Below are 27,660 nucleotides of genomic sequence, written 5' to 3' on the forward strand. Positions count from 1 at the left end.
TTTAATCCAACTTAATTTTACCAAGCATCTGAAAATAACACTGGTTGCAATAAGCCTCCAGACACAGAATCCATCTTTTTGTCACAAATAAACTGGAATCCCCTACACAGCAAATTCAGGAAGCAACACTCAGGCTTATTCATTCCAAACAAAGAACGACATTTTAAAATCCCAGACAATACTCAAAATGAAAGCACAAACCATCAACAGATTAACTATGGGGTTTGTTTTTGAATCTTCTCTTTTGCATGTTACTCAAAAGTTGAAGAAAAAGCGGACAAGTCATTCAAACTAGAATTTCAAATGAAATGGAAACTTCATTCTAACGACCAAATGAATAGGTAAACTTTCAGAACTCTAGTCAATGTTGTTATATATCGATTTCAACCACGTTCACATTCAATTATCACATCTGTAACTGATGTTTAACTTAATGCAAGTAAAATGGCTTTTTCTTTATGCCAATATTTTTACAACAGATTTACAACAAATTGTACCCGTATTACACAATGCAAACAGCACAGATTTTACTTTTACTCAGAAACTTCATTTTCCGACAGAATATATGCAACAACCTACCCATATCCTGCAAACAAAAGCAATGCATAATAAACAGATCTGAAATTGATTGGCACCAGCTATTCAAATACTTTTTTGAAGTTTAACATACTATAATCACGTTCTTTTCAATAGACAATGTAAAGCTTTTTAATTCTTCCTGGGGTCAGTGACTCCAGATTGCAGCCAGCGAAGGAATCAATGTTTCAATTGTCTGGGTCATGTTGTCTGGCTTTAAAACTCCAGAAGTTTCTTTTATCTGCAGATGTTTTTAGTCAAAAGTAAATACGCAAAGCATTTTAGTCCTCACTGGTCTCAGCAACAATAGGGGCAATAAAAAGGATTGAAAATATGAATATACCAACAACAACTTGCATTAACATAGTAAAACGTAGTAAGATGCTTCAACTGGAGCATAAATCAGGCTAAACGATCGACTTGGGCCAAAGAATGGGACGTTATTACAGGTAATAGCTTGGCCAAAGAGGTAGGTCAAATAGCTTGGTCAAAGGTGCATTTTAACGGGGGCGGGGGGGGGAGCAGAGAAGAGAGAGGTATTGTGGAGGGACGTTTCAGAAGAAGGCATGGCAGGGTAATGGTAGGGGGAACAAATGTGAGGATGTGCAGAACGCCAGAAACACCAAATCGCTTTACTTCAATATCAAGATAGAATTAATCTTGGGTGTGAAATATTTGTATAGTTGCAGAACTCCTCACCAGGATGCTGACACTGTACATTTATCAGCACAGTTGACCAAACAAGTGCTGGAAACTGCCTTTACAGATGCAACTTGGGGCTGGTTCATGCAAACAGATCGTTGCACCATTCAACTGTCTCAAGCTATCAATTTATTTAAATCTTAAACATCTTGCAACAATCAGCACCTGACTCATGTCCTTACTCAGCATTTTATGCGGTGATGCTGAAAAAAACAGACATGATGGCAAACTGTTGTGTATTTTCTGTCATAACCATAAAAATGAGTATTTTCCTTTGCCATCTTCCCATTATGCTTTCTTCTTACAAAAGAGAATGTGCTTCTCACAGCTCACTCATTGTTTCTTCATGGGTAATCCCACAGTTAGATTCACACTAGCTTTGTTCATTAGCTGCTTAAAGGGGTTAGTGGAACATTTTTGTAAAGGTGAAAGAGTTGACTGATTGTAGGAGTTCCATATTATGAATTTATACTCAACACCATTAGACAGCAATATTGACCGACCTGACCAGCTTAAACACAGGCCTTCAATTTCACATTGTGACCACAAAGGAAAATATAACATGAAGATTTTGCTAATTTAAATAACAGCAATACCATGAAGACTAACAAGAACAGTGTAACACAAGTATTAAAATATAACTGCAACACACAAGCTTTCCATTTCTCCCTTGCATTCCACAGTTTCCCTTTATAACGTCAGAAGACTCATTGCAATTATTGCTTTAGTGGCATTGCAATCAAGATCATACTTACATTCTGTATATTGTTGCAGCTGAGCAAACTCTGCTGGATTGAGGATAATCCACTTTCCATCACTCATTTTCTACAAATCTGCTGAGACTAAATTGTTACTCATTAAGATGGACAGCAATTCACAAAGTGCTTCTAGGAAAATACGATCCCAGAAGACATGGCCTCTTCCTTTTTAAAGTGGACAGAAGAACTTCTCTGATGTTCTGTTTACTCTTGCTGTGGTTTACATTAGCTTTGAAATACGGCAATCACACTAGGAAGGATCATTAATTGTTCTTAACTTCTGATGATCAACTGTGCTTAGATTCTCTGCTTAATTGTTTCATTCACAAGATTCGTCGAATAAAATCCATTCATGTTTTTCAACGGTGAATCATACAAATTTTTCTTCCCAAATCTGCAAAAGCATAAAAAAAGTACAATGAGCTTACAAAGAAGTGAACACAAATTGAAATAATTTTGCAATGTCTTAACAATGCCAACTATTGTGGTCCCAAGACTGGTTTAACTAGAGTTGTGAGGTGTGGACTTTTCCTTCAATTACTAAATTCATCACCAACTTACTTTTTTTTGATTAAAAAAAGGGAATGCTACTAATCAGAAGAGAGAGCAGTGTATTTGGCATAAATACTTCAACAGAACTGTAAACTGGAAGATAAGATTCTTTACAGGATTGAACCAAACAATGAAGAAATAAAAACTGAAAATGCTGGAAATAGTCAACAGGTCTGGCAGCATCTTTGTAAGAAAGAAAGAGTTAACGTTTCAGTTTAATGACCTGTCATCAGAACATCTAGGAAGGTGTAATTACAACATTGGCTAACTCCTCGTTGTTGTTCCCCCCACACACTTTATTAATATGGTCATCAGAATAAGGTCCACTTAACGGGGTCTCACAGGCTTCTCGCCGCAAATTAAAGCTCGCCAGCTGATTAGCCGGGACGGCGTTCCTCAGCCCTCCGCTAACAAAGTCGAGCAGCACTTAAGCTGCACTTGCTAAGCCAACCCCAGCCAGCTCTCAATAATGGCGCCCAGGAGACCACCCTCAAGATTCGGGGACGGAGACCTAGGGATGTTCCTAGACGCAGTGGAGGCCAGGACGGATGTCCTGTTACCCGAAGGTGAGCCATAGGGCAGCCAGTGCTGCCTGGGATGAGGTGGCACCAGCTGTAAACTCGGGGAGAGTGAACAGGAGAACTAGTCGCTAGTGCTGAAAAAAGATCAACGACCTACACCAGGCTGCACAAGTGAGGACACACCAACGCCTCCCACCACATTAAGGGAGTATCCACTCTCTCAACTTCCAATTCTCCCCCCCCTACCCCTTCCACCCACCACCCACCCCCCAACCATGCATCCACACCCCCTTTCCCACCAGTGTGAACCACGCGTGTGGCTAATGATGCCCCGCTGTCTCCTCGGGAAAAGCTTTTCCATAAGTGTCCAGAGAGGGCCCAGACTGGCGGAGGGGTGTCAGACTTAAGAATCCTCACCTCCTTCGAGGAGCATGCCCTAGAGGTGATAAGGTAACTGAGGACAGAGCGGTCACCCACGCGGAAGCTGGCGGACGCCGCAGAGGTGAGAAACCACTGGGCTTCACCGGGGGTTATGTCAAACGTGAGTTGTTATTAACCTACTGACTGACCCATCCCTCCCACTGACCACATGTCCATTCTCCCGCTGGTCCTCCAGCTGACGGCACCGGCCCATCACGGGCGGCACTGCCTCCTGCCTCCCAGGAGACCGCCTCGGAGGAGAGCTCCGAGGATGCAACCGTTATGGTCACGACACATCTGTCATCCCCACCCTCCACCAGTGCAGATACACACAACATGGTGGGACATGTTGGTGGACAGGCTTCGGGGCACAATCTGGTGAGCACCACACTGCTGCTGATATACTTCAGGTTGAAGCAGGAACCCCAATCGAGACAGCAGTTGGAGGGCTGGGTCCCAGTCTGATGCTGAGCTTGAGCCTGTGGAACAGAGTTACCCAGGGCTAATGGAAACAATAGGGAGCAGCTGACCATTCCGACAATCCCCGGGGATATTTCCTGGGTGTTCGGATGTTGGCTGCTGCGGGTGTGGTGTTGCCTCCTGCAGTGTTCAGGCACAGTGCCCAAATATCGAGGTGTGACTGGAATGCTAGGCAATGACTCCCACATGCTACATGGCTCGCCCACTCACAGGATGTGTAAAGTGCTCACAGTGGTAGCCTTCAGCCGCACGGCGGTCTGTGGGGTATGAGTTGTCAGTGGGGCAGACGAGCAGGGACAAGGCTTGCCCCCGGAAAAGGAACACATGATCCAGGGGTTGGCATGGTGGTGCTGCGCGAGGTTGCCCTGGGTCCCCCCCCCCCACAAGTTTGCCTTCCCCCCCTACCCATCTATGGTGATCTATCTCTGCAGAGGGTCCCCCTACCCCAGCAGTGATTCCCTCACTGAGCATAGCAGTGGCAATCCCAGAACCCCGGGTTCTTTGCTTGTGAGCAGGGATGGCTACTCACCTCCTCAGCTCCCCACAGAAGCCCTTCCACCATGTTCACATTTTCAAAAGGAGTACCAATCGGCACCAGCTTGAGCACTTGCTGGAAGGCCGATGAATGATGAGAAGCCGTTGGATATGGGGTGTGTCCCGTTAATTGTATTGAAATAGGGGTTAAGTGGTGATATTGGTTTCTCGCCACACTACGGCGAGATCTCAATTTCGCCTATGGGAGAGGGCGGTTACATCGCAAACTGCGCGGTTCAATTTTTGATTTCTCTATCGCTATTCACTGGCCTCGGTACATTTGGGCGAGAGCGCAACGAGGCCTGAGAATCGCGACCAACGTATTGATGCCAGGGCAGGATTCTTGGAGTTCTAAGACAGCAAAACTACCTGGACCAACTCAACAACCGTTAAGGGGCTGGCACCAGCGCCATGTGGAACACAATCGATTCCAATGAGAAACCGTGCGGGATTTGCCAGGTCCGGGATTAGCACTCAGGAGGCTGACAAACTGCAGCCGCATTTATACACTTGACTCCCCACAAACACACCTTCCCAGCCAACAAGATGGCAGCAAGATGCATGGCCCCCGAGGTTCACCAACATGTAACTGGAGAAACTGCTGGACACCGTGAAGGTTGGGGGGGGGGGGGGGGGGGGGGGAGGCTGCCAGCCGGGCCTGGGCACAGGTGGCTGAGGCGGTCAGTGCTGTGGGCAATGCCATCCAGACGGGCCAACAGTGCAGAGAAACTGCAGAACCTCCTTAGGGCAACTAGGGCGAGTAGGCAGCACTGTGCTTAGAGCACCAACCCCCATCCCACACACGTGCAACCCCACCACGCTCCCCCACCCAGGGGAAGTTGAATCCCCACCCTGCACCACATATCGGCACCCATACAGGCTGCCATGGCCAGATGGGCTGGCCACTGAAGCTACCAGCTGCCCACCCCCTGGGCTGCATCCATTGGACTGTCTAACAACGTGCGTTTTCAGTGTCTGTCCCTCCCCCGTCCCACCCGCCAGAAGGCCATGCGCAATCGCCGGGAGAAGACTGGAGGGGGATCGCCGGACCTGCAGCCCCTTATCGGGGAGGCAGGTTGGCATTGGGCGAGTAAGCCAGACCTACTGAGTTGCGGTTCTCATGGCACGTGTGTCACCACCACCGCCCCCCCCCCCCCCCCCCCCCACCCCCACATCCACACCACCAATGCCATCACCCCTACACTCCCCATCACTCCCCCTCTGGCCACGCTGCAATCCTGCGTCTTGTCTCGTGTCTTGCAGGAGCTGTTGGTGATGGGGGGGGGGGGGCATTCTGGTGTCCCCCAACCCTAGCCACAGCCAGAACCCCAGGTGTTGTCCAGCGGCAAGGACGGCACGGACAGGAGCCATCGATTCGCATCCTGGGTGTCCAGGGATAACACTCATTTCCAGTCACAGTTGTCTCCAACACACTCCACCATCCCAGAGACACCCACCTCGGTTGGGCACCTTAGTGAAGAGGCTCCTGGGGCACTATCTGGTGTGAACCACACACATGATCCGGTACAGCAGATGGAGGAGGAACTCCCGAGGAGGCAGACGGATTTCGGGCTTCTGGAACAGACAGTCCCATCGATTGTGGAGATGCAGTCGCAGAGCCGGGAACAACACAGGGGGTCGTCGGTGAGTATCCAGTACCTGCAGGCACATTTGGAGGAGTCCAACCAGTGCAAGAGCAGGAAATGATGCCACAAGGATGTCTGGATGGCATTGCCCACAGCGCTGACCGCCCCAGTCACCTGTGCCACCCAGGCTAACAAAACACTGATGGCGTCCGCAGTGGAGGCCTTGTGGGCAAAGGTTTTGTCCATGGGCAAACATGTCCCAAGGCCTGGGGCAATCTGCGCAGGTCCTGGCCAAGGTCCAGGGCAAGGCTGCCCTCTCACAGGCAGCCATGTGCCAGACTCACCTGGACATTGCAGCGGCACTCCTGAGCATGGCCCAGTCACATTGCCCAGGCGCTAGCTGACATTGCACAGACACAGAGGGAGGTGCCTCAGTCCCTGAAGGAGATGGCGCACTCACTGGCTGATGTGGCACAGACACAGCGTGATGTGTCCCAGTCCCAGATGGAGGTGTCCACTCCCTATGCTCCATGGCCAGCAACATGCAGTCTCTGGTCGAGACGAGAGAGGGTCCCCTGGCAGCACCAGGTCACGGGGGAGAATCAGGGGTTAGCTCAGTTCGCACCACTGTCCCATGAAGTAGCCCAGGGGCCACCGGGCAACCAGAGAGAAGAGGTAGTGATGGGACATGTTCCGGTGACTCCCGTCAGAACACTGCAGCACTGATATGCCCTCACTTGGAGGGGGGGGTGGGTAATGCCCATGTATGTGAGGGGTGATATTGCCCATGTCTGGGGGCTGTGGGGGACCCTCAAGCTTACTTAGGGATTGGGACACCCTTTCAAAATGCGGCCCAATCATCTTCAGCCTCCCCAGGGAGGCTGCAGCTAGGTGCCAATCAGTGCTGGTCCACACAAACGTGGACCAGACCTGGAGTGGTCTCCCGGGCCACCAGAGACCCCAGGGTGGTCAGGGTAAGTGCAGGGTGGCCACCTGCTCTCCCCGTGGAGCATGACAAGCAAGCAGGAGCACTGCCTAGGTGCCAAGGTGGCAATGCAAGGGTGCCCAAGTACCAGGGTGGAACTGCCAAGGGCCCCAGGTGAGAGGGCCATGCCCATGAAATGAGGATGGAGGGGGGTTTGAAGGGTGGGGGAGTGCAGGGCAGGTAAGTAGGGGCCTCTGGGAGGTTGGGTGGGTGTCGTAGAAGGGAGGGGGGTGCTGAAAGGGGGCTTGGGAGGGAGGGGCCTTAAGAGGGGGGACTCCCAGAGACCTCTAGCAGGGTGTCCTCACTTGGAGGGTGTGGGGTAGTGTCTAAGTGTGAGGGAGGGGTGACATTGCCCATGGGGGATGTGGGTGACCCACAAGCTCACTTAGAGATTGGAGCACCCTTTCAAAATGGTGGTCCAATCTCAGAGTTCAGCTCCCCAGTGCTAAAAAATTCTAAGTGTGGGCTAAACTGGTGAGAAATTCCCCAGGGCCCAAAAAAGCGACTGTCATTGAATAGCGGTGGGGAACAAGTCGGCAGAGCAGTCAGGAACTCCCTGAAAAATCCACCACAAATGAACGTCAAAATTTTGGGGGAGAATCACGCCCTCAATCGAGTTTTGAACACGATAAATATGAAGAACATTTATAAAGTAGAAAAGTTGTAAAAACGAATTTTCAATAAAAGTATATCTATATAAAGTACATGGGGCGAATTTCTCCGGTATCGGCGCGATGTCCGCCGACTGGCGCCCAAAACGGTGCAAATCAGTTGGGCATCGCGCCACCCCAAAGGTGCGGAATGCTCCGCATCTTGGGGGGCCGAGCCCCAACCTTAAGGGGCTAGGTCGGCGCCGGACGAATTTCCGCCCCGCCAGCTGGCGGAAAAGGCCTTTGGTGCCCTGTCAGCTGGCGCGGAAATGACATCTCCGGGCGGCGCATGCACGGGAGCGTCAGCTGCCGCTGACGGCATTCCCGCGCATGCGCATTGGAGGGAGTCTCTTCCGCCTCCGCCATGGTGGAGACCGTGGCGAAGGCGGAAGGAAAAGAGTGCCCCCACGGCACAGGCCCGCCCGCGGATCGGTGGGCCCCGATCGCGGGCCAGGCCACCGTGGGGGCCCCCCCCCCCCGGGGCCAGATCGCCCCGTGCCCCCACCCAGGACCCCGGAGCCTGCCCGCCCCATCTTGTCCCGCCGGTAAGAGAGGTGGTTTAATCTACGCCGGCGGGACAGGCATTTTAGCGGCGGGACTTCGGCTCATCCGGGCCGGAGAATCGCGGGGGGGGGGGGGGGGGGTGGGCCCGCCAACCGGCGCGGTGCGATTCCCGCCCCTGCCGAATATCCGGTGCCGGAGAATTCGGCAACCGGCGGGGGCGAGATTCACGCCAGCCCCCGGCGATTCTCCAACCCGGCGGGGGGTCGGAGAATCTCACCCATGATAACCGAACTTGCAAAATTCCCCTCAATCTTTTTACTTTACTTATTATTTCACACCCCACTTGACCCCTCTGTGCTTGTCTGTCTTGTGTGTATGTATGTGTAGAAGGTGGGGTGAGTTTAAGCGGGGGTTTAGGAATTAGATAATAGTTAACTTGTAATACTTGCTGCATATTTGGAGCAACACAGTAGCAGAGTGTTTTGCACAGTTGCTTCACAGCTCCAGGGTCCCAGGTTCGATTCCCAGCTTGGGTCATTATCTGTGCGGAGTCTGCATGTTCGCCCCGTGACTGTGTGAGTTTCCTCCGGATGCTCCGGTTTCCTCCCACAAGTCCAGAAAGATGTGTTTGTTAGGTGAATTGGACATTCTGAATTCTCCATCTGTGTACCCGAACAGGTGCCAGAATGTGGCGACTAGGGATTTTTCACAGTAACTTCATTGCAATGTTAATGTAAGCCTACTAGTGACAATAATAAAGATTATTATTATATTTAGTTATGGTTTCAATTGTTAATAAACTTAATTGTGTTTAAATTAAATTTACAAGCCTGGTAACTGTTGTTATTGGGCAGCTAAGGACCAAAGAAGCCTATTATTATCGAATTCCTAAACCCCCGCTTAAACTCACCCCACCCTCTACACATACATACACACAAGACAGACAAGCACAGAGGGGTCAAGTGGGGTATGAAATAATAAGTAAAGCAAAAAGATTGAGGGGAATTTTGCAAGTTCGGTTATCATGTACTTTATATATAGATGTACTTTTATTGAAAACTCGTGTTTGGGTGTTTTTTGTGAGAAATAGTTATTAATTTCAATTGCTTTGTGACTCCTGGTCAAGTGGCCCTGGAATTGACAGCGCACTCGCCAGGGAGTCGTATCAGAAGAGAGAAACAGAATCAATACTGAATCGAAGATGGCTACTACCACAGAAGAGCCCTATTCAGCTTGAAACCTTAACTCGGTTTCTGTCTAAACAGGGATTGTCAGAACTGCTGAGCATTTCCAGCACTTGATTTCCAGCAATTGCAGTATTTTGCTATTATTTTACTGCAATTTAAATTATTGGCGTGGTAGGAAGGCATGAGACAGGAAACTAACCATATAAATCTAAGCAAATCCCCCAAGGAATACATCAGAAGATGAGTGAAAAATCTAAGTAATTTGGCTAAGGAAAGTAAATCCTAGTTTTAATACAATTCAGTTTCATACAATGGTTTTGTATATTCTATTATCTACTCTTCCTCAGGGTGGATAAAAGACCGATTGAATAAAATGTTGCTGAACATAGCACTCTAAAGTAGCTTAGCTTCCTGAAGCATAAGACCAGGGGCGACATTCTCCGACCCCCCGCTGGGTCGGAGAATCGCCGGGGGCTGGCATGAATCCCGCCCCCGCCGGTTGCGAAGTCTCCGGCACCGGATATTCGGCGGGAACGGGAATCACGCCGTGCCGGTTGGCGGGCCCCCCCGCTCGATTCTCCGGCCCGGATGGGCCGAAGTCCCGCCGATAAATTGCCTGTCCCGCCGCCGTAAATTAAATCACCTACCTTACCGGCGGGACAAGGCAGCGTGGGCGGGCTCCGGGGTCCTGGGGGGGGCGTGGGGTGATCTGACCCCGGGGGGTGCCCCCACGGTGGCCTGGCCCACGATCGGGGCCCACCGATCCGCGGGCGGGCCTGTGCCATGGGGGCACTCTTTCCCTTCCGCCTCCGCCACGGTCTCCACCATGGCAGAGGTGGAAGAGACTCCCTCCACTGTGCATGCGTGGGACACTGTCAGCGGCCCCTGACGCTCCCGCGTATGCGCCGCCCGGAGATGTCATTTCCGCGCCAGCTGGCGGGGCAACAAAGACTGTTTCCGCCAGCTGGCGGGGCGGAAATTCCTCTGGCATCGGCTTAGCCGCTCAATGTTGGGGCTCGGCCCCCCAAAGCTGCGGAGCATTCCGCACCTTTGAGGCGGCGCGATGCCCGTCTGATTGGCGCCATTTTGGGCGCCAGTCGGCGGACATCGCGCCGTTTCCGGAGAACTTCGCATGTTACACAATTTTCCTCATTTTAAATCGTATTTAGTCTTTCTCTAAGCGGTTTAAGGGGTTTACAAAAACCTTTTCAATGAGAAACAAGTACAAAAATCACAAGACGTTTCTTTCATTGCTGTTCAGCTGCTGACTTGCATAGAGCAAATTTTGTGGAGATCATGGCAAAATCAAGATTTAAAAAAAGACATTCATAGCAAGGTAAGATCAGCAACCCTACAGGATTATTTTGGTTAACCTTTTTTTAAAGAACCATTTCTATCTTTCAAGTGATAAATTTACTGTCTGGCCAGTCCAGCAGAGCATTTTGGCAGCAATATCACAATACACCTTCAGGCTATTACACATGCAAATTACCCCTGTGGTGGCAGCATGACGTTACTAATCTACACAGGAGCACTGGCCAAACTGCCTTCGGCAATCTGTATTTCTACACTCTATACAGAGAATCCCACAATATGGTTAGGTTACAAAAATAACAACTGCAATAACCACATTACATAGAGTGCAGTAAGTTTGCCTGCTTTAGAATAATGTTGAAATATAAAATATAAAAGTGACTCAAAATAATAGATCATTTGGTGGTATGTTAAGGTTCTAATTCAATCATGACTTTCAGAGGAACGTCATTGACTGGTGCAGTGGCAAATTAGAGCTACTTATGAGAATCATTAGTCAACCAATGATGTATAACAAACTGTCTCAAGTGCAAGTTTTATGGTAGTTCTTTGGATAGGATATGATCAGGATCTGGCCCTAAATCTAATGCAGTTTTGTTGTTATTTTCTACACAACTGTTTCAGAATAAAGGGCAGAGTGGGGATAGGATACAGATTAACTGGTAATGTATAGCGTATTAGGTAATCATTTTTGGCACTGCTCATGAATTATTTTTTTAATTTGTTCAGGGATGTGGATATTGCTGGTGAGACCAAGATTTATTGCTCATCCATAATTGCTCCTGGGAAAGTGGTGGTCAGCTACTTTCTTGAATTGCTGCAGAATTTGTGTTGTATGTAGCAGAGGCGGATTTACAATGAAACACACAGTGTCTAGGCACAGGCCCCCCAACAAAGGGAGGCCCACATGCAGGTCGGTGTCTGTGGGTAGTTCTTGGGAGAGGGGAAGGGGGGGCGGGAGAGGGGAAGGGGGGCGGGAGAGGGGAAGGGGGGGGGCGGGGAGAGGGGAAGGGAGGGGCGGGAGAGGGGAAGGGAGGGGCGGGAGAGGGGAAGGGAGGGGCGGGAGAGGGGAAGGGGGGGCGGGAGAGGGGAAGGGGGGGGCTGGGAGAGGGGAAGGGGGGGGGCGGGAGAGGGGAAGGGGGGGCGGGAGAGGGGAAGGGGGGGGGCGGGAGAGGGGAAGGGGGGGGCGGGAGAGGGGAGGGGGGCGGGAGAGGGGAAGGGGGGCGGGAGAGGGGAAGGGGGGGCGGGAGAGGGGAAGGGGGGGCGGGAGAGGGGGAAGGGGGGGTGAGAGAGAGGAAGGGGGAGAGGGGAAGGCGGGGGAGAGGGGAAGGCGGGGGAGAGGGGAAGGCGGGGGAGAGGGGAAGGGGCGGGAGAGAGGAAAGGGGGTGGGGGCGGGAGCGGGGAAGGGGGAGGGGGGGGCGGGAGAGGGGAAGGGGGGGTGGGAGAGGGGAAGGGGGGGCGGGAGGGGGGAAGGGGGGGGCGGGAGAGGGGAAGGGGGGCGGGAGAGGGGAAGGGGGGCTGGAGAGGGGAAGGGGGAGCGGGAGATGGGAAGGGGCGGCGGGAGAGGGGAAGGCGGCGGGAGAGGGGAAGGGGGAGGGAGAGGGGAAGGGGGAGGGAGAGGGGAAGGGAGGGAGAGGGGAAGGGAGAGAGAGGAAGGGGCGGGAGAGGGGTAGGGGGCAGGAGGCAGGGGAGATGAGAGAAGAGGGAGGAGAGGGGGAGGGGAGAGAGGGGGAGGGGGGAGGAGGCGGAGGGGAGGGGGAGGCGGAGGGGAGGGGGAGGCGGAGGGGAGGGGGAGGCAGATGGGCGGGGGAGGCGGAGGGGAGGGGAGGGGGAGGGGGCAGAGAGGAGGGGGAGGGGGCAGAAGGAGGGGGAGGGAGCAGAGGGGAGGGGAGGGGGCAGAGGGGGGGGGGAGCGAAGCATAGGGGGCGCAGGGTGGTGGGGCAGAGGGGAGGGTGCGGAGGGAAGTGGGGAGAGGGGGGAGTGAAGGGGGCTGAGGGAAGGGAGGGGGCTCAGGGGAATGAGGGGGTGGAGGGGAAGGAGGGGGGGGTGGAGGGGAAGGAGGGGGGGTGGAGGGGAAGGAGGAGGGTGGAGGGGAAGGAGGAGGGTGGAGGGGAGGGAAGGGGTGGGGGTGGTGGGGAGCGGGGGGGAAGGAGGAGGCGGAGGGGAGGGAGGGGGGGCGGAGGGGAGGGAGGGGGGGCAGAGGGGAGGGAGGGGGGGCAGAGGGGAGGGAGGGGGCTGGAAGGGTGGGAGGGGGGTGGACGGAAGGGAGGGAGGGGGCGGTTGTGGGGGAGGGAGGGGCCGGAGGGAAGGGAGGTGGGCGGAGGGAGGGGGGCGGAGGGAGGGGGGCGGAGGGCGGGGGGCGGAGGGCGGGGGGCGGAGGGCGGGGGGCGGAGGGAGGGGGGCGGAGGGCGGGGGGCGGAGGGCGGGGGGCGGAGGGCAGGGGGCGGAGGGCAGGGGGCGGAGGGCAGGGGGCGGAGGGCAGGGGGCGGAGGGCAGGGGGCGGAGGGCAGGGGGCGGAGGGCAGGGGGCGGAGGGCAGGGGGCGGAGGGCAGGGGGCGGAGGGCAGGGGGCGGAGGGCAGGGGGCGGAGGGCAGGGGGCGGAGGGCAGGGGGCGGAGGGCAGGGGGCGGAGGGCAGGGGGCGGAGGGCAGGGGGCGGAGGGCAGGGGGCGGAGGGCAGGGGGCGGAGGGCAGGGGGCGGAGGGCAGGGGGCGGAGGGCAGGGGGCGGAGGGCAGGGGGCGGAGGGCAGGGGGCGGAGGGCAGGGGGCGGAGGGCAGGGGGCGGAGGGCAGGGGGCGGAGGGCAGGGGGCGGAGGGCAGGGGGCGGAGGGCAGGGGGCGGAGGGCAGGGGGCGGAGGGCAGGGGGCGGAGGGCAGGGGGCGGAGGGCAGGGGGCGGAGGGCAGGGGGCGGAGGGCAGGGGGCGGAGGGCAGGGGGCGGAGGGCAGGGGGCGGAGGGCAGGGGGCGGAGGGCAGGGGGCGGAGGGCAGGGGGCGGAGGGCAGGGGGCGGAGGGCAGGGGGCGGAGGGCAGGGGGCGGAGGGCAGGGGGCGGAGGGCAGGGGGCGGAGGGCAGGGGGCGGAGGGCAGGGGGCGGAGGGCAGGGGGCGGAGGGCAGGGGGCGGAGGGCAGGGGGCGGAGGGCAGGGGGCGGAGGGCAGGGGGCGGAGGGCAGGGGGCGGAGGGCAGGGGGCGGAGGGCAGGGGGCGGAGGGCAGGGGGCGGAGGGCAGGGGGCGGAGGGCAGGGGGCGGAGGGCAGGGGGCGGAGGGCAGGGGGCGGAGGGCAGGGGGCGGAGGGCAGGGGGCGGAGGGCAGGGGGCGGAGGGCAGGGGGCGGAGGGCAGGTAAGGGGGCGGAGGGCAGGTAAGGGGGCGGAGGGCAGGTAAGGGGGCGGAGGGCAGGTAAGGGGGCGGAGGGCAGGTAAGGGGGCGGAGGGCAGGTAAGGGGGCGGAGGGGAGGTAAGGGGGCGGAGGGGAGGTAAGGGGGCGGAGGGGAGGTAAGGGGACGGAGGGGAGGTAAGGGGACGGAGGGGAGGTAAGGGGACGGAGGGGAGGTAAGGGGACGGAGGGGAGGTAAGGGGACGGAGGGGAGGTAAGGGGACGGAGGGGAGGTAAGGGGACGGAGGGGAGGTAAGGGGACGGAGGGGAGGTCAGGGGACGGAGGGGAGGTCAGGGGACGGAGGGGAGGTCAGGGGACGGAGGGGAGGTCAGGGGACGGAGGGGAGGTCAGGGGACGGAGGGGAGGTCAGGGGACGGAGGGGAGGTCAGGGGACGGAGGGGAGGTCAGGGGACGGAGGGGAGGTCAGGGGACGGAGGGGAGGTCAGGGGACGGAGGGGAGGTCAGGGGACGGAGGGGAGGTCAGGGGACGGAGGGGAGGTCAGGGGACGGAGGGGAGGTCAGGGGACGGAGGGGAGGTCAGGGGACGGAGGGGAGGTCAGGCGACGGAGGGGAGGTCAGGGGACGGAGGGGAGGTCAGGGGACGGAGGGGAGGTCAGGGGACAGAGGGGAGGTCAGGGGACAGAGGGGAGGTCAGGGGACAGAGGGGAGGTCAGGGGACAGAGGGGAGGTCAGGGGACAGAGGGGAGGTCAGGGGACAGAGGGGAGGTCAGGGGACAGAGGGGAGGTCAGGGGACGGAGGGGAGGTCAGGGGACGGAGGGGAGGTAAGGGGACGGAGGGGAGGTAAGGGGACGGAGGGGAGGGAAGGGGACGGAGGGGAGGTAAGGGGACGGAGGGGAGGTAAGGGGACGGAGGGGAGGTCAGGGGACGGAGGGGAGGTCAGGGGACGGAGGGGAGGTCAGGGGACGGAGGGGAGGTCAGGGGACGGAGGGGAGGTCAGGGGACGGAGGGGAGGTCAGGGGACGGAGGGGAGGTCAGGGGACGGAGGGGAGGTCAGGGGACGGAGGGGAGGTCAGGGGACGGAGGGGAGGTCAGGGGACGGAGGGGAGGTCAGGGGACGGAGGGGAGGTCAGGGGACGGAGGGGAGGTCAGGGGACGGAGGGGAGGTCAGGGGACGGAGGGGAGGTCAGGGGACGGAGGGGAGGTCAGGGGACGGAGGGGAGGTCAGGGGACGGAGGGGAGGTCAGGGGACGGAGGGGAGGTCAGGGGACGGAGGGGAGGTCAGGGGACGGAGGGGAGGTCAGGGGACAGAGGGGAGGTCAGGGGACAGAGGGGAGGTCAGGGGACAGAGGGGAGGTCAGGGGACAGAGGGGAGGTCAGGGGACAGAGGGGAGGTCAGGGGACAGAGGGGAGGTCAGGGGACAGAGGGGAGGTCAGGGGACAGAGGGGAGGTCAGGGGACAGAGGGGAGGTCAGGGGACAGAGGGGAGGTCAGGGGACAGAGGGGAGGTCAGGGGACAGAGGGGAGGTCAGGGGACAGAGGGGAGGTCAGGGGACAGAGGGGAGGTCAGGGGACAGAGGGGAGGTCAGGGGACAGAGGGGAGGTCAGGGGACAGAGGGGAGGTCAGGGGACAGAGGGGAGGTCAGGGGACAGAGGGGAGGTCAGGGGACAGAGGGGAGGTCAGGGGACAGAGGGGAGGTCAGGGGACAGAGGGGAGGTCAGGGGACAGAGGGGAGGTCAGGGGACAGAGGGGAGGTCAGGGGACAGAGGGGAGGTCAGGGGACAGAGGGGAGGTCAGGGGACAGAGGGGAGGTCAGGGGACAGAGGGGAGGTCAGGGGACAGAGGGGAGGTCAGGGGACAGAGGGGAGGTCAGGGGACAGAGGGGAGGTCAGGGGACAGAGGGGAGGTCAGGGGACAGAGGGGAGGTCAGGGGACAGAGGGGAGGTCAGGGGACAGAGGGGAGGTCAGGGGACAGAGGGGAGGTCAGGGGACAGAGGGGAGGTCAGGGGACAGAGGGGAGGTCAGGGGACAGAGGGGAGGTCAGGGGACAGAGGGGAGGTCAGGGGACAGAGGGGAGGTCAGGGGACAGAGGGGAGGTCAGGGGACAGAGGGGAGGTCAGGGACAGAGGGGAGGTCAGGGACAGAGGGGAGGTCAGGGGACAGAGGGGAGGTCAGGGGACAGAGGGGAGGTCAGGGGACAGAGGGGAGGTCAGGGGACAGAGGGGAGGTCAGGGGACAGAGGGGAGGTCAGGGGACAGAGGGGAGGTCAGGGGACAGAGGGGAGGTCAGGGGACAGAGGGGAGGTCAGGGGACAGAGGGGAGGTCAGGGGACAGAGGGGAGGGAAGGGGCAGAGGGGAGGGAAGGGGCAGAGGGGAGGGAAGTGACAGAGGGGAGTGAAGGGGGCAGAAGGGAGGGAAGGGGGCAGAGGGGAGGAAAGGGGGCATAGGGGAGGGAAGGGGGCAGAGGGGAGGGAGGTGGGCGGAGGGGAGGTAGGGGCGGAGGGGAGGGGGAAGGGGCAGAGGGGAGGGAGAGGGGGCAGAGGGGAGGGAGAGGGGGCAGAGGGGAGGGAGGGGGGGCAGAGGGGAGGGAGGGGGCAGAGGGTTAGGGAGCGGAGGGGAGGGAGTGGGGGCGGAGGAGAGGGAGGGGGCGGAGGGGAGAGGGATGGGGCAGAGGGGAGGGTGGAGGGAGAGAGGCAGCCGTCAAAGCGAAGATCTCCTGTGTTTTTGTGACAGAAGCAGCGGGTTTCCATGCTCCAGCCTACGTCCTCTCTTAACCTCCACCATTGAGCACACACTCGACGGCATGAAGGACCCTTCACCAGTGCTAAATGAAGGGCTTCCAGGATAGTTGCCAAATTATTTGTTTTTTATGTAAACTCTGCCATTTTCATAAACTTGAACCTGAATGAATGCCCTGCAGGAGCCCTGCTGTATTCGGCTAAGTGGATCAAGATTTATATTAACATCAAGCATTCTACATGACTTGACTATTACTTGGTAACAGTCCCTGAAACCACCCAACATCTGAGAAGTTGGGGAACAGGAGGCTCTCAACAGATTTCTCAACGCATATACCAAGAAAAGGGAGTAGATTTGACGGCTCCATTTCAAAGGTGAATTTCAGAACAGGAGGCAGCCAGTTAAGAATTGTAAAGAAACTATTACATTCAGCTGCAGATTTAAATGCAGCAAATGTATCCACATGTCAGAAATATGTAGGAGGTTGGGTCATTCCAGCAAAGACATGTTTCTAATGGAACCCAACAAATATGTTTGAGAGAGCTTGGCCTATGTAAGAGCTTGGCCTAGATAGGATCCCATGGATAGAGCAGGGACAGGAATGGTTGTTGCAGGTGCCGGGGTTTAGATATTTCAGTAAGCTCAGGGAAGGTGGTGAAAGAGGGGGAGGGGTGGCATTGTTAGTCAAAGACAGTATTACGGTGGCAGAAAGGACGTTTGATGAGGACTCGTCTATTGAGGTAGTATGGGCTGAGGTTAGAAACAGGAAAGGAGAGGTCACCCTGTATGGGGTTTACTATAGGCCTCATGATTCTGGACAGGAGCGAAAGCAACATGGTAGTTGTTATGGGGGACTTTAACTTTCCAAATATTGACTGGAAATGCTACAGTTCGAGTACTTTAGATGGATCTGTTTTTGTCCAATGTGTGCAGGAGGGTTTCCTGACACAGTATATAGATAGGCCAACGAGAGGCGAGGCCATATTGGATTTGGTACTGGGTAATGAACCAGGACAGGTGTTAGATTTGGAGGTAGGTGGGCACTTTGGTGATAGTGACCACAATTCGATTACGTTTACTTTAGTGGTGGAAAGGGATAGGTATATACCGCAGGGCAAGAGTTATATCTGGGGGAAAGGCAATTGTGATGCGATGAGGCAAGATCTAGGATGCATCGGGTGGAGAGGAAAACTGCAGGGGATGGGCACAATGGAAATGTGGAGCTTGTTCAAGGAACAGCTACTGCGTGTCCTTGATAAGTATGTACCTCTCAGGCAGGGAGGAAGTGGTCGAGCAAGGGAACCGTGGTTTACTAAAAGCAGTCGAAACACTTGTCAAGAGGAAGAAGGAGGCTTATGTAAAGATGAGACATGAAGGTTCAGTTAGGGCGCTCGAGAGTTACAAGTTAGCTAGGAAGGACCTAAAGAGAGAGCTAAGAAGAGCCAGGAGGGGACATGAGAAGTCTTTGGCAGGTAGGATCAAGGATAACCCTAAAGCTTTCTATGGATATGTCAGGAATAAAAGAATGACTAGGGTAAGAGTAGGGCCAGTCAAGGACAGTAGTGGGAAGTTGTGCTTGGGGTCCGATGAGATAGGAGAGGTGCTAAATGAATATATTTTGTCAGTATTCACACAGGAAAAAGACAATGTTGTCGAGGAGAATACTGAGATTCGGGCTACTAGACTAGAAGGGCTTGAGGTTCATAAGGAGGAGGTATTAGCAATTCTGGAAAGTGTGAAAATAGAGAAGTCCCCTGGGCCGGATGGGATTTATCCTAGGATTCTCTGGAAAGCTAGGGAGGAGATTGCTGAGCCTTTGGCTTTGATCTTTAAGTCATCTTTGTCTACAAGAATAGTGCCAGAAGACTGGAGGATAGCAAATGTTGTCCCCTTGTTCAAGGAGGGGAGCAGAGACAACCCCGGTAACTACAGACCAGTGAGCCTTACTTCTGTTGTGGGCAAAATCTTGGAAAGGTTTACAAGAGATAGGATGTATAATCATTTGGAAAGGAATAATTTGATTAGAGATAGTCAACACGGTTTTGTGAAGGGTAGGTCATGCCTCACAAACCTTATTGAGTTCTTCGAGAAGGTGACCAAACAGGTGGATGAGGGTAAGCAGTTGATGTGGTGTATATGGATTTCAGTAAAGCGTTTGATAAGGTTCCCCACGGTAGGCTACTGCAGAAAATACAGAGGCATGGGATTCAGGGTGATTTAGCAGTTTGGATCAGAAATTGGCTAGCTGGAAGAAGACAAAGGGTGGTGGTTGATGGGAAATGTTCAGACTGGAGTCCAGTTACTAGTGGTGTACCACAAGGATCTGTTTTGTGGCCACTGCTGTTTGTCATTTTTATAAATGACCTGGAGGAGGGCGTAGAAGGATGGGTGAGTAAATTTGCAGATGACACTAAAGTCGGTGGAGTTGTGGACAGTGCGGAAGGATGTTACAAGTTACAGAGGGACATAGATAAGCTGCAGCGCTGGGCTGAGAGGTGACAAATGGAGTTTAATGCAGAAAAGTGTGAGGTGATTCATTTTGGAAGGAATAACAGGAAGACAGAGTACTGGGCTAATGGTAAGTTTCTTGGCAGTGTGGATGAGCCGAGAGATCTCGGTGTCCATGTACATAGATCCCTGAAAGTTGCCACCCAGGTTGAGAGGGTTGTTAAGAAGGCGTACGGTGTGTTAGCTTTTATTGGTAGAGGGATTGAGTTTCGGAGCCATGAGGTCATGTTGCAGCTGTACAAAACTCTGGTGCGGCCGCATTTGGAGTATTACGTGCAATTCTGGTCGCCGCATTGTAGGAAGGATGTAGAAGCATTGGAAAGGGTGCAGAGGAGATTTACCAGAATGTTGTCTGGTATGGAGGGAAGATCTTATGAGGAAAGGCTGAGGGACTTGAAGCTGTTTTCGTTAGAGAGAAGAAGGTTAAGAGGGGACTTAATTGAGGCATACAAGATGATCAGAGGATTGGATAAGGTGGACAGCGAGAGCCTTCTTCCTCGGATGGTGATGTCTAGCACGAGGGGACATAGCTTTAAATTGAGGGGAGATAGATATAAGACAGATGTCAGAGGTAGCTTCTTTATTCAGAGAGTAGTAAGGGCATGGAATGCCCTGCCTGCAACAGTAGTGGACTCGCCAACACTAAGGGCATTCAAATGGTCATTGGATAGACATATGGACGATAAGGGAATAGTGCAGATGTGCTTTAGAGTGGTTTCACAGGTCGGTGCAACATCGAGGGCCGAAGGGCCTGTACTGCGCTGTAATGTTCTATGTTCTATGGTAAGACCATCTACTTGGGCAAATGTGATGTCATTAAAACTGAACTCAACTGCACAAATTGTTAGGTTCATAAGTTCAATGTATTTTGACTCGTACAATGGTGGAGGAACTAGACCGCCATGATATAGTGCTGCTGCATAAATATCTATGGCGTCCTTAAACAGAACATTGGTAAATAGGCTTGTAATGTCAAATGAGCACATGGACACAGCACTGCTATCAATATGCAAGTCCTGTATGGTCTTCACAAACGTGAAGGAACCCTTTACCGTGTATAGAGGAAAGTAGCTCAAAACTGGTTGTAACAATTTGTCCATTTGGCCAATTCATGTTGTGCAGAACTGGTCACAGGTAGACAGGACGTGAAGGGACATCACTTTTGTGTGTCTTAGACAGCCCATACATACCCAGACTCAGCAAGAAAGAATATGTACACACATGACGCTGTTTCAGCTGAACAAAAGTGCAAAACCTTGACGAATCAGTCAAGCTGCCTGGCTTAAACCTCAAACAATGCTTGGCAGTTGTCAGTCACATCAACTGTTGCATTCTCCATGGCAATACCTCTACCAATTAGAATCCATTTGGTAACCAATGGAATATAAAGGGGGAAAGTGATGGTGTGGTGATATTGCTAATTGTTTATTAATCCTGAGACCCATGGTAATGATATGGGGACCCGGGTTCAAATCCTACTGTGGCTGATTCCAAAATTAGAATTTAATTTGGAGCTGCAATGTGTCACAGTGGTGAGCACTGCTGTCTCACAACACAGGGATCCGGGTTCAATTCCGATGTCAGGTGACTGTGTGGAGTTTGCACATTCTCCCCATGTCTACGTGGGTTTCCTCCAGGTGCTCTGGTTTCCAGGTTAGGTGGATTGGCCATGCTAAATTGCCCCTTAGGGTGGAGTTGCAGGAATTGGACAGGAGATTGGGCCTTGGTAGTGTGGTCGCCCAAAGGGCCGGCGCAGACTTGATGGGCTGAATAGCCTCCTTCTGTACTCTCGGGATTCTATGAATGTTGTTGTTTGCCCTAACATTGATACTCTTGCGATTTTCCTGATAAGTGCAAGAAAAGCTTCAGTAAAATGGACTTTTTTCAGCAATACTCAAGTTTCCTACATTTTGTAGGGTGACCAGATTAGTCTTTCTACAAGAATCCTTAGCAAAGACAAATGGGTCATGCAGACCAAATCATGAAGAAATGGATAAGGGCAAGACTTCAGACACCGGCAAAGTTGCTGACTGAGAGGGTAATTTGCCAATGACTAGTTCAAAGAGAGGTGTGAGGAAATGAACATCTTATGGTCATGAATATTGCAGCTGAAAATCTTTACAGAAATGGAATTGGCGAGAGGATTTATGTGGTGATAGATGCAATAATATATAAAATTTTAGCTGATCAGCGAGACTGCAAGTTGATAACCACCCTTGCATAGAGGTTCATGCAAAGAATTCACTCTAGATGGTTGGGAGCATATAACCCCGGTCAACTATGTCTGTGGTCAAAATCCAAAATTGCCACCCATGTTGTGTGATAGTTCCCCCGCGTTAGAAAGTACTACAACTAGTTCAATTTTTTCTTCATGTCCGAATGTTTTACAACATGCAGGAAAATTGGCTTTATCAAGATTGGGGTCTTGGAGAAAATTCAAAGAGATCGGAGGCATCATAAGACCACCCAAGTCAGAATTGATAACAGGAGAACTTTGGGCGCGATTCTCTGCTCCCGCGCCGGTTCGGAGAATCGCCTGGGTCGCCAAATTTTCTCGCGACGCCGGTCCGACGCCCTCCCGCGATTCACGGAAGCGGCCAGATCGGCACAATCGCATTTTGCACGGCGCGGTACAGTGAATCGCCCGAGACAGCCAAAATGGCTATTCTCCGGCCCGGATGGGCCGAGCGACCTGCCCAAAACGGCGGGTTCTCCCCGGCGCTGTCCACACCTGGTCGCTGCCGGCGGGAACAGCGCGGGAACACTGGGGGGAGGTGGGGGGCCTGTGGGGGGGGCGAGGGGGGATCCTGCACCGGGGGTGGGGGGGGAGGGGGGGGGCCTTCAAATGGGGTCTGGCCCGCGATCGGTGCCCACCAATCGTCGGGCCGGCCTCTCTGAAGGAGGACCTCCTTTCTTCCGCAGCCCCACAAGATGCGTCAGACATCTTCTTGCGGGGCGGACTCGGAGAGGACGGCAACCACGGATGCGCGGGTGACGCCAGTTATGCGGCGCCGGCCGCGTCATGTATGCGGCGCCGCCTTTACGCGGCGCCAAGGCCTGGCACGTGTAAATGACGCGACGCCGCTCCTAGCCCATTATCGGGCCCTGAATCAGTCGGGATAGGGGCCATTTCGCGCCGTCGTGAATCACGACGGCGTTCACAATGGCGCGAACACTCTGCCTCCATTTCAGAGAATCCTGCCCTCTGTGTATTATAAAAGGGGGGGGGGGGTCATAAGGAATAGAGAATAGAAATGCTCTGGTAAGGTTGCAATGGTAAGGCAGTAATTATTAGACATGACAGTCAAACAGTGGAGGTTCATTAATCACAATCAACCAAAATAAATTACAAAATTTTAAAGACACTCGAGCAGCTGATCGCAGTAAAAGGAGAAACTTGTATCTCAAATGTTCATGTGTTTGTGATTAATGTCTAATTAACACAACACAGTAGGTCACGGGTTGGAAGAGATAAGGGGGGTGATCATTGTACATGACACACCTATCAGGTCCAGACTAGGTAGCCAGGTGACATCTACTCCTGAATGGAAGATTGCAACAATTGTGGCAGAAAGAGCAACCAGCAAGTTTCAATTTGGGTTAAATGCCCAGAATGATGGCCAAGAAGGTCCCTGGACTGGCAGAATGCGAAGAGTAGAAATTAAGGAAAGCAACCCAACATTGGTAACAAAAGAAATTAGGGACAGTACTAGATCCAAAGAGGAGCCATATAAAGTTGCTGGAAAACGTAATAAGCTTAAGGATTGGGAGCAGTTCAGATTTCAGCAATGGACTACCGAAGGTTGATTACGTAGGAGAGTAAACTTCGAAGGAGGAGACAGTAGTAAGTTTGGAGATAGAGGCGGGAGCGGCCGGGGTCAGCATGGGTCAGCTGACTTACGGAAGCGCAGTGGGGGAGAAATCAGTGCTAAGCGGGTGCTTGGCATGGGGGGTTGGGATTGGGAGGCTGGGGGGGGGGGGGGGGGGGGAAGGAGTGCTGCTTTGCTGACTGAAGGGGAGTCAACTGTTGGGGACAGATGCAGAGTCAGGATGGGGGGCCTCCGGCGGGAGGGCTTGAGCGAGCGGGGTGCGCGGGCACGTGGCTGGCCGAAAAAGGGAGATGGCTAGTCGGGGGGGGGGGGGGGGGGGGGGGGTGGTCTCAACCCCCTGTCCAGGCTGATCGCGTGGAATGTGAGGGGCCTGAACGGGCCAGTCAAGAGGTCCCGTGTGTTCTCGCATTTAACGGGGTTGAAGGCGGACGTGGCCAAGCTGCAGGAGACGCACTTAAAACTCGCTGACCAAATGAGGTTAAGGAGGGGATGGGTGGGCCAGGTGTTCCACTCGGGGCTAGACTCAAAGACCAGAGGGGTGGCAATTCTGGTTAGTAAACGGGTGGCGTTTGAGGCAGGGAGCATCGTGGTGGGCAAGGGGGGGCAGGTACATAATGGTGAGTGGCAAGCTACAGGGGGCCCAGGTGGTGTTGGTGAACGTGTCTGCCCAGAACTGGGACGATGTGGAATTCATGAGGCGCATGTTGGGTAAGATCCCGGACTTGGAGTCAAGTAACTTGATCATGGCGGGGGGGCTTTAATACGGTCTTGGATCCAGCGCTGGACCAGTCTAAATCCAAGTCGGGAAAGAGACCGGCGGCGGCCAGGGCCCTGTGAGAGTTCATGGATCAGATGGGGGGCATGGGTCCGTGGAAATTTGCACAGCCAAGGGCGAAGGAGTTCTCCTTTTTCTCCCAACGTCCAGAAAGTCTACTCGCGGATTGACTTTTTTGTGTTGAGCAGGGCATTAATCCCGAGGGTGGAGGGGGTTGCGTATTCGGCCATTACGATCTCGGACCATGCCCCGCACTGGGTGGACCTGCGACTGGCTGCGGAGCGGGGGCAGCGCCCTCTCTGGAGACTGGATGTGGGGCTGCTGGCGGATGAAGAGGTGTGTGGGCGGATAAGGAGGAGCATTCAGAACTACGTGATAACGAATGACACTGGGGAGGTAACAGTAGCAGCGGTTTGGGAGGCTATGAAGGCAGTCATCAGAGGGGAGTTAATCTCTATTAGGTGCCAAAGAGAGAAGAGGGAGAGGGCGGAGAGGGAGAGGCTGGTGGGAGAGATGCTTAGGGTAGACAGGTAGTACGCGGAGGCCCTCCGAGGGGGGGCTGTTAAAGGAGCGCCAGAGATTACAGGCGGAGTTCAATTTGCTGACCACGGGGAAGGCGGAGGCACATTTGAGGAAATTGAAAAGGGCAGTTTACGAGTATGGGGAGAAAGCAAGTAGGATGCTGGCGCACCAACTTCGTAGGAGAGAGGCGGCCAGGGAGATCGGGGGAGTGAGGGATAAGGAAGGTAATACGGTGTTGAGCCCAGAGAGGATCAATGAAGTCTTCAAGGAGTTTTATGGGAAGCTGTACGAGGCAGAACCCCCGAGGGGAGGGGAAGGGATGAAGCAATTTATGGATCGGTTGAGGTTCCCAAGGGTGGACGAGGATCAGGTGGAGGGACTGGGGGCCCCGATTAAGTTGGAGGAGATAGTTAAAGGACTAGCAAGTATGCAGTCGGGCAAGGCCCGGGGGCCAGACAGCTTCCCCGTAGAATTTTATAAAAAGTTCTCGGAGCTACTGAGCCCACTCCTGCTAAGAACCTTTAACGAGGCAAAGGAGAGAGGACCCCTCCCCCCGACAATGTCGCAGGCATTGATCTCGCTCATTTTGAAGAGGGAGAAGGATCCACTTCAATGTGGGTCCTACAGGCCGATATCGCTCCTGAATGTAGATGCCAAACTGCTGGCAAAAATTCTGGCTACCAGAATAGAGGACTACGTTCAGGAGTGATAGAGGAGGACCAGACCGGTTTCATCAAGGGCAGGCAACTGAACACAAATGTGAGGAGGCTCCTGAATATTATTATGATGCCCTCGGGTGGGAGGGGACACAGAAGTAGTGGCTGCAATGGATGCGGAGAAGGCCTTTGACAGGGTGGAGTGGGAGTACCTGTGGGAAGTGTTTGGTAGGTTTGGATTCGGGGAGGGATTCATAGGGTGGGTCAAGCTACTGTATCAGGCCCCCGTCGCGAGTGTGTCCATGAACCAGCTGAGGTCAGAGTATTTCAGGCTGCACCGAGGGACAACGCAGGAGTGCCCCCTAGCGCCGTTACTATTTGCCCTGGCAATTGAGCCGTTGGCCATAGCGCTGAGGACTTCGAGGAACTGGAGGGGGCTGGTCCGGGGGGGCAGGGGGGGGGGAGCACTGAGTTTCCCTCTACGCGGATGACCTGCTATTGTATATTTCGGACCCCCTAGAGGGAATGGGGGAGGTCATGCGGATCCTGGGGGACTTTGGGAGCTTGTCGGGGTATAAATTGAACGTGGCGAAAAGTGAGCTGTTTGTAATCCACGCTAGGGGCCAGGAGGAGAGACTGGGAGAGCTCCCGCTCAAGATGGGTGGGGAGGAGATTTGGTTATTTAGGTATACAGGTGGCTAGGAACCGGGACGCCCTGCACAGGCTCAATTTATCTCGGTTTGTAGAGCAGATGGAGGGAGACTTTAAAAGGTGGGACATGCTCCCGTTTTCCCTGGCGGGAAGAGTGCAGACTGTGAAGGTGACTGTCCTTCCCAAATTCCTGTTCGTTTATCAGTGCCTCCCCATTTCCATCCCCAAATCCTTCTTCAAGCGATGAACGGGATATCACGGGATTTGTGTGGGCAAACAAAAGACTGTTCTTGGAGCGTAGCCGGGGGGGGGGGGGGGGGCGCAGTTTGGACCCCGATACGGAACAACCATAGATTTGCTCCGGGCAAGATAGACGGGGGGGGGGGGGGGGGGGGGGGGGTTTCAAGGTTGGCATAGGGCAGGCATTAGAAGTATGGGGGACCTGTTTATAGAGGGGACTTTCCCTAGCTTAAAGGCGCTAGAGGAGAAGTTCGGCCTGCCCCCGGGAAATGCTTTTAGATACCTCCAGGTCCGGGACTTTCTCAAAAAACAGGTGGGGATTTTTCCGCTGCTACCCCCTCGAAGGGTACAGGACAGGGTAGTGTCTGGCATCTGGGTAGGAGAGGGGAAGGTGTTGGACATATACCAGGGGCTGCAGGAGGCGGAGGAAGCCTCAGTGGAGGAGCTGAAGAGCAAGTGGGAGGAGGATCTAGGTGAGGTGCGAGATGAGGGCCTGTGGGCTGATGCCCAGGGCAGGGTGAATTCTTCCGCATCATGTGCCAGGCTCAGTTTAATTCAATTTACGGTGGTGCACCAGGCACACATGACGACGGCGAGAATGAGCAAGTTCTTTGAGGTGGAGGACAGGTGCACGAGATGTGCGGGGAGTCCGGCGAACCATGTCCATATGTTTTGGGGCGTGCCGGCGCTTAAAGAATTCTGGCAGGGCTTTGCGAGGGCTATGACCAGGATTTTGGACACACGGGTGAAACCGAGACCAACAATAGCGATATTTGGGGTGTCGGAGGATCCGGGAGTGCAGGAAGTGGAACAGGCCAAGGTGTTGGCCTTTGCCTCCCTGGTAGCCCGGAGACGGATCTTGTTAATGTGGAGGGACTCGAAACCCCCGAGCGTGGAGATCTGGGTCAGTGATATGGCTGGGTTCCTCAGCCTGGAGCGAATAAAGTTCGCCTTGAGAGGTCCCTTGCTGGGGTTCTCCAGGCGGTGGCAACCTTTCCTTGACTTTCTATGGGAGCGGTAAAATGTCAGCAGCAGCAGCAACTGGGGTGGAGGGGAATTGTCTAGTTAATGTGTATTTGCGTTTTGTATAATGATAACAACCACCTAGTTTTGTTAAATATTTTTCGTTTATTTTTCCTGTTATGTAAAAATTGTGGTTGAAAAAAGCTTGAATAAAAACAATTTTTTAAAAAAAAGCAAATTACTGCGGCTGCTGGGATCTGAAATCAAGAAAATGTTGGAAAATCTCAGCAGGTCTGGCAGCATCTGTAGGGAGAGAAAAGAGCTAACGTTTCGAGTCCAGATGACCCTTTGTCAAAGCTGACAAAGCAGAGCTTTGACAAAGGGTCATCTGGACTCGAAACGTTAGCTCTTTTCTCTCCCTACAGATGCTGCCAGACCTGCTGAGATTTTCCAGCATTTTCTTTCAGGTTGTTCGTGATCTGGACACCTAAAAACCTGAAGCTCTCGACACTGTCTACTTCGTTCCCATTGATGTAGACAGTGGCATGTTCTGCACACGGCTTCCTGAAGTCGATGACAATCTCCTTCATTTGTGCCTTTGTGCCCTCTAATATCCCCGAGACTTGTGCTCGTGACACTAATTGGCCATCAAGAGTTAACCCTTAGCAATGTCAGCT

The 27,660-nt window shown here is 54.5% G+C and overlaps 1 protein-coding gene across 4 annotated transcripts in view; it reads right to left on the bottom strand.

Annotated features, from left to right (window-relative positions):
* dgkg (diacylglycerol kinase, gamma) overlaps nucleotides 1–27,660 on the bottom strand; it is a 985,082-nt gene that overhangs the window by 834,701 nt on the left and 122,721 nt on the right. For all 4 annotated transcript variants that reach the window (XM_072479609.1, XM_072479595.1, XM_072479601.1 and 1 more), the window contains exon 2: nucleotides 2,034–2,430. In XM_072479609.1, coding sequence (XP_072335710.1) covers nucleotides 2,034–2,100 — 67 coding nt within the window. In that variant the 5' untranslated portion in view covers nucleotides 2,101–2,430. The remainder of the gene's footprint in view (nucleotides 1–2,033; nucleotides 2,431–27,660) is intronic.

Source organism: Scyliorhinus torazame, chromosome 2 (assembly GCF_047496885.1).
Source record: "Scyliorhinus torazame isolate Kashiwa2021f chromosome 2, sScyTor2.1, whole genome shotgun sequence".
In the NCBI taxonomy this organism is placed as follows: Eukaryota; Metazoa; Chordata; class Chondrichthyes; order Carcharhiniformes; family Scyliorhinidae; genus Scyliorhinus; species Scyliorhinus torazame.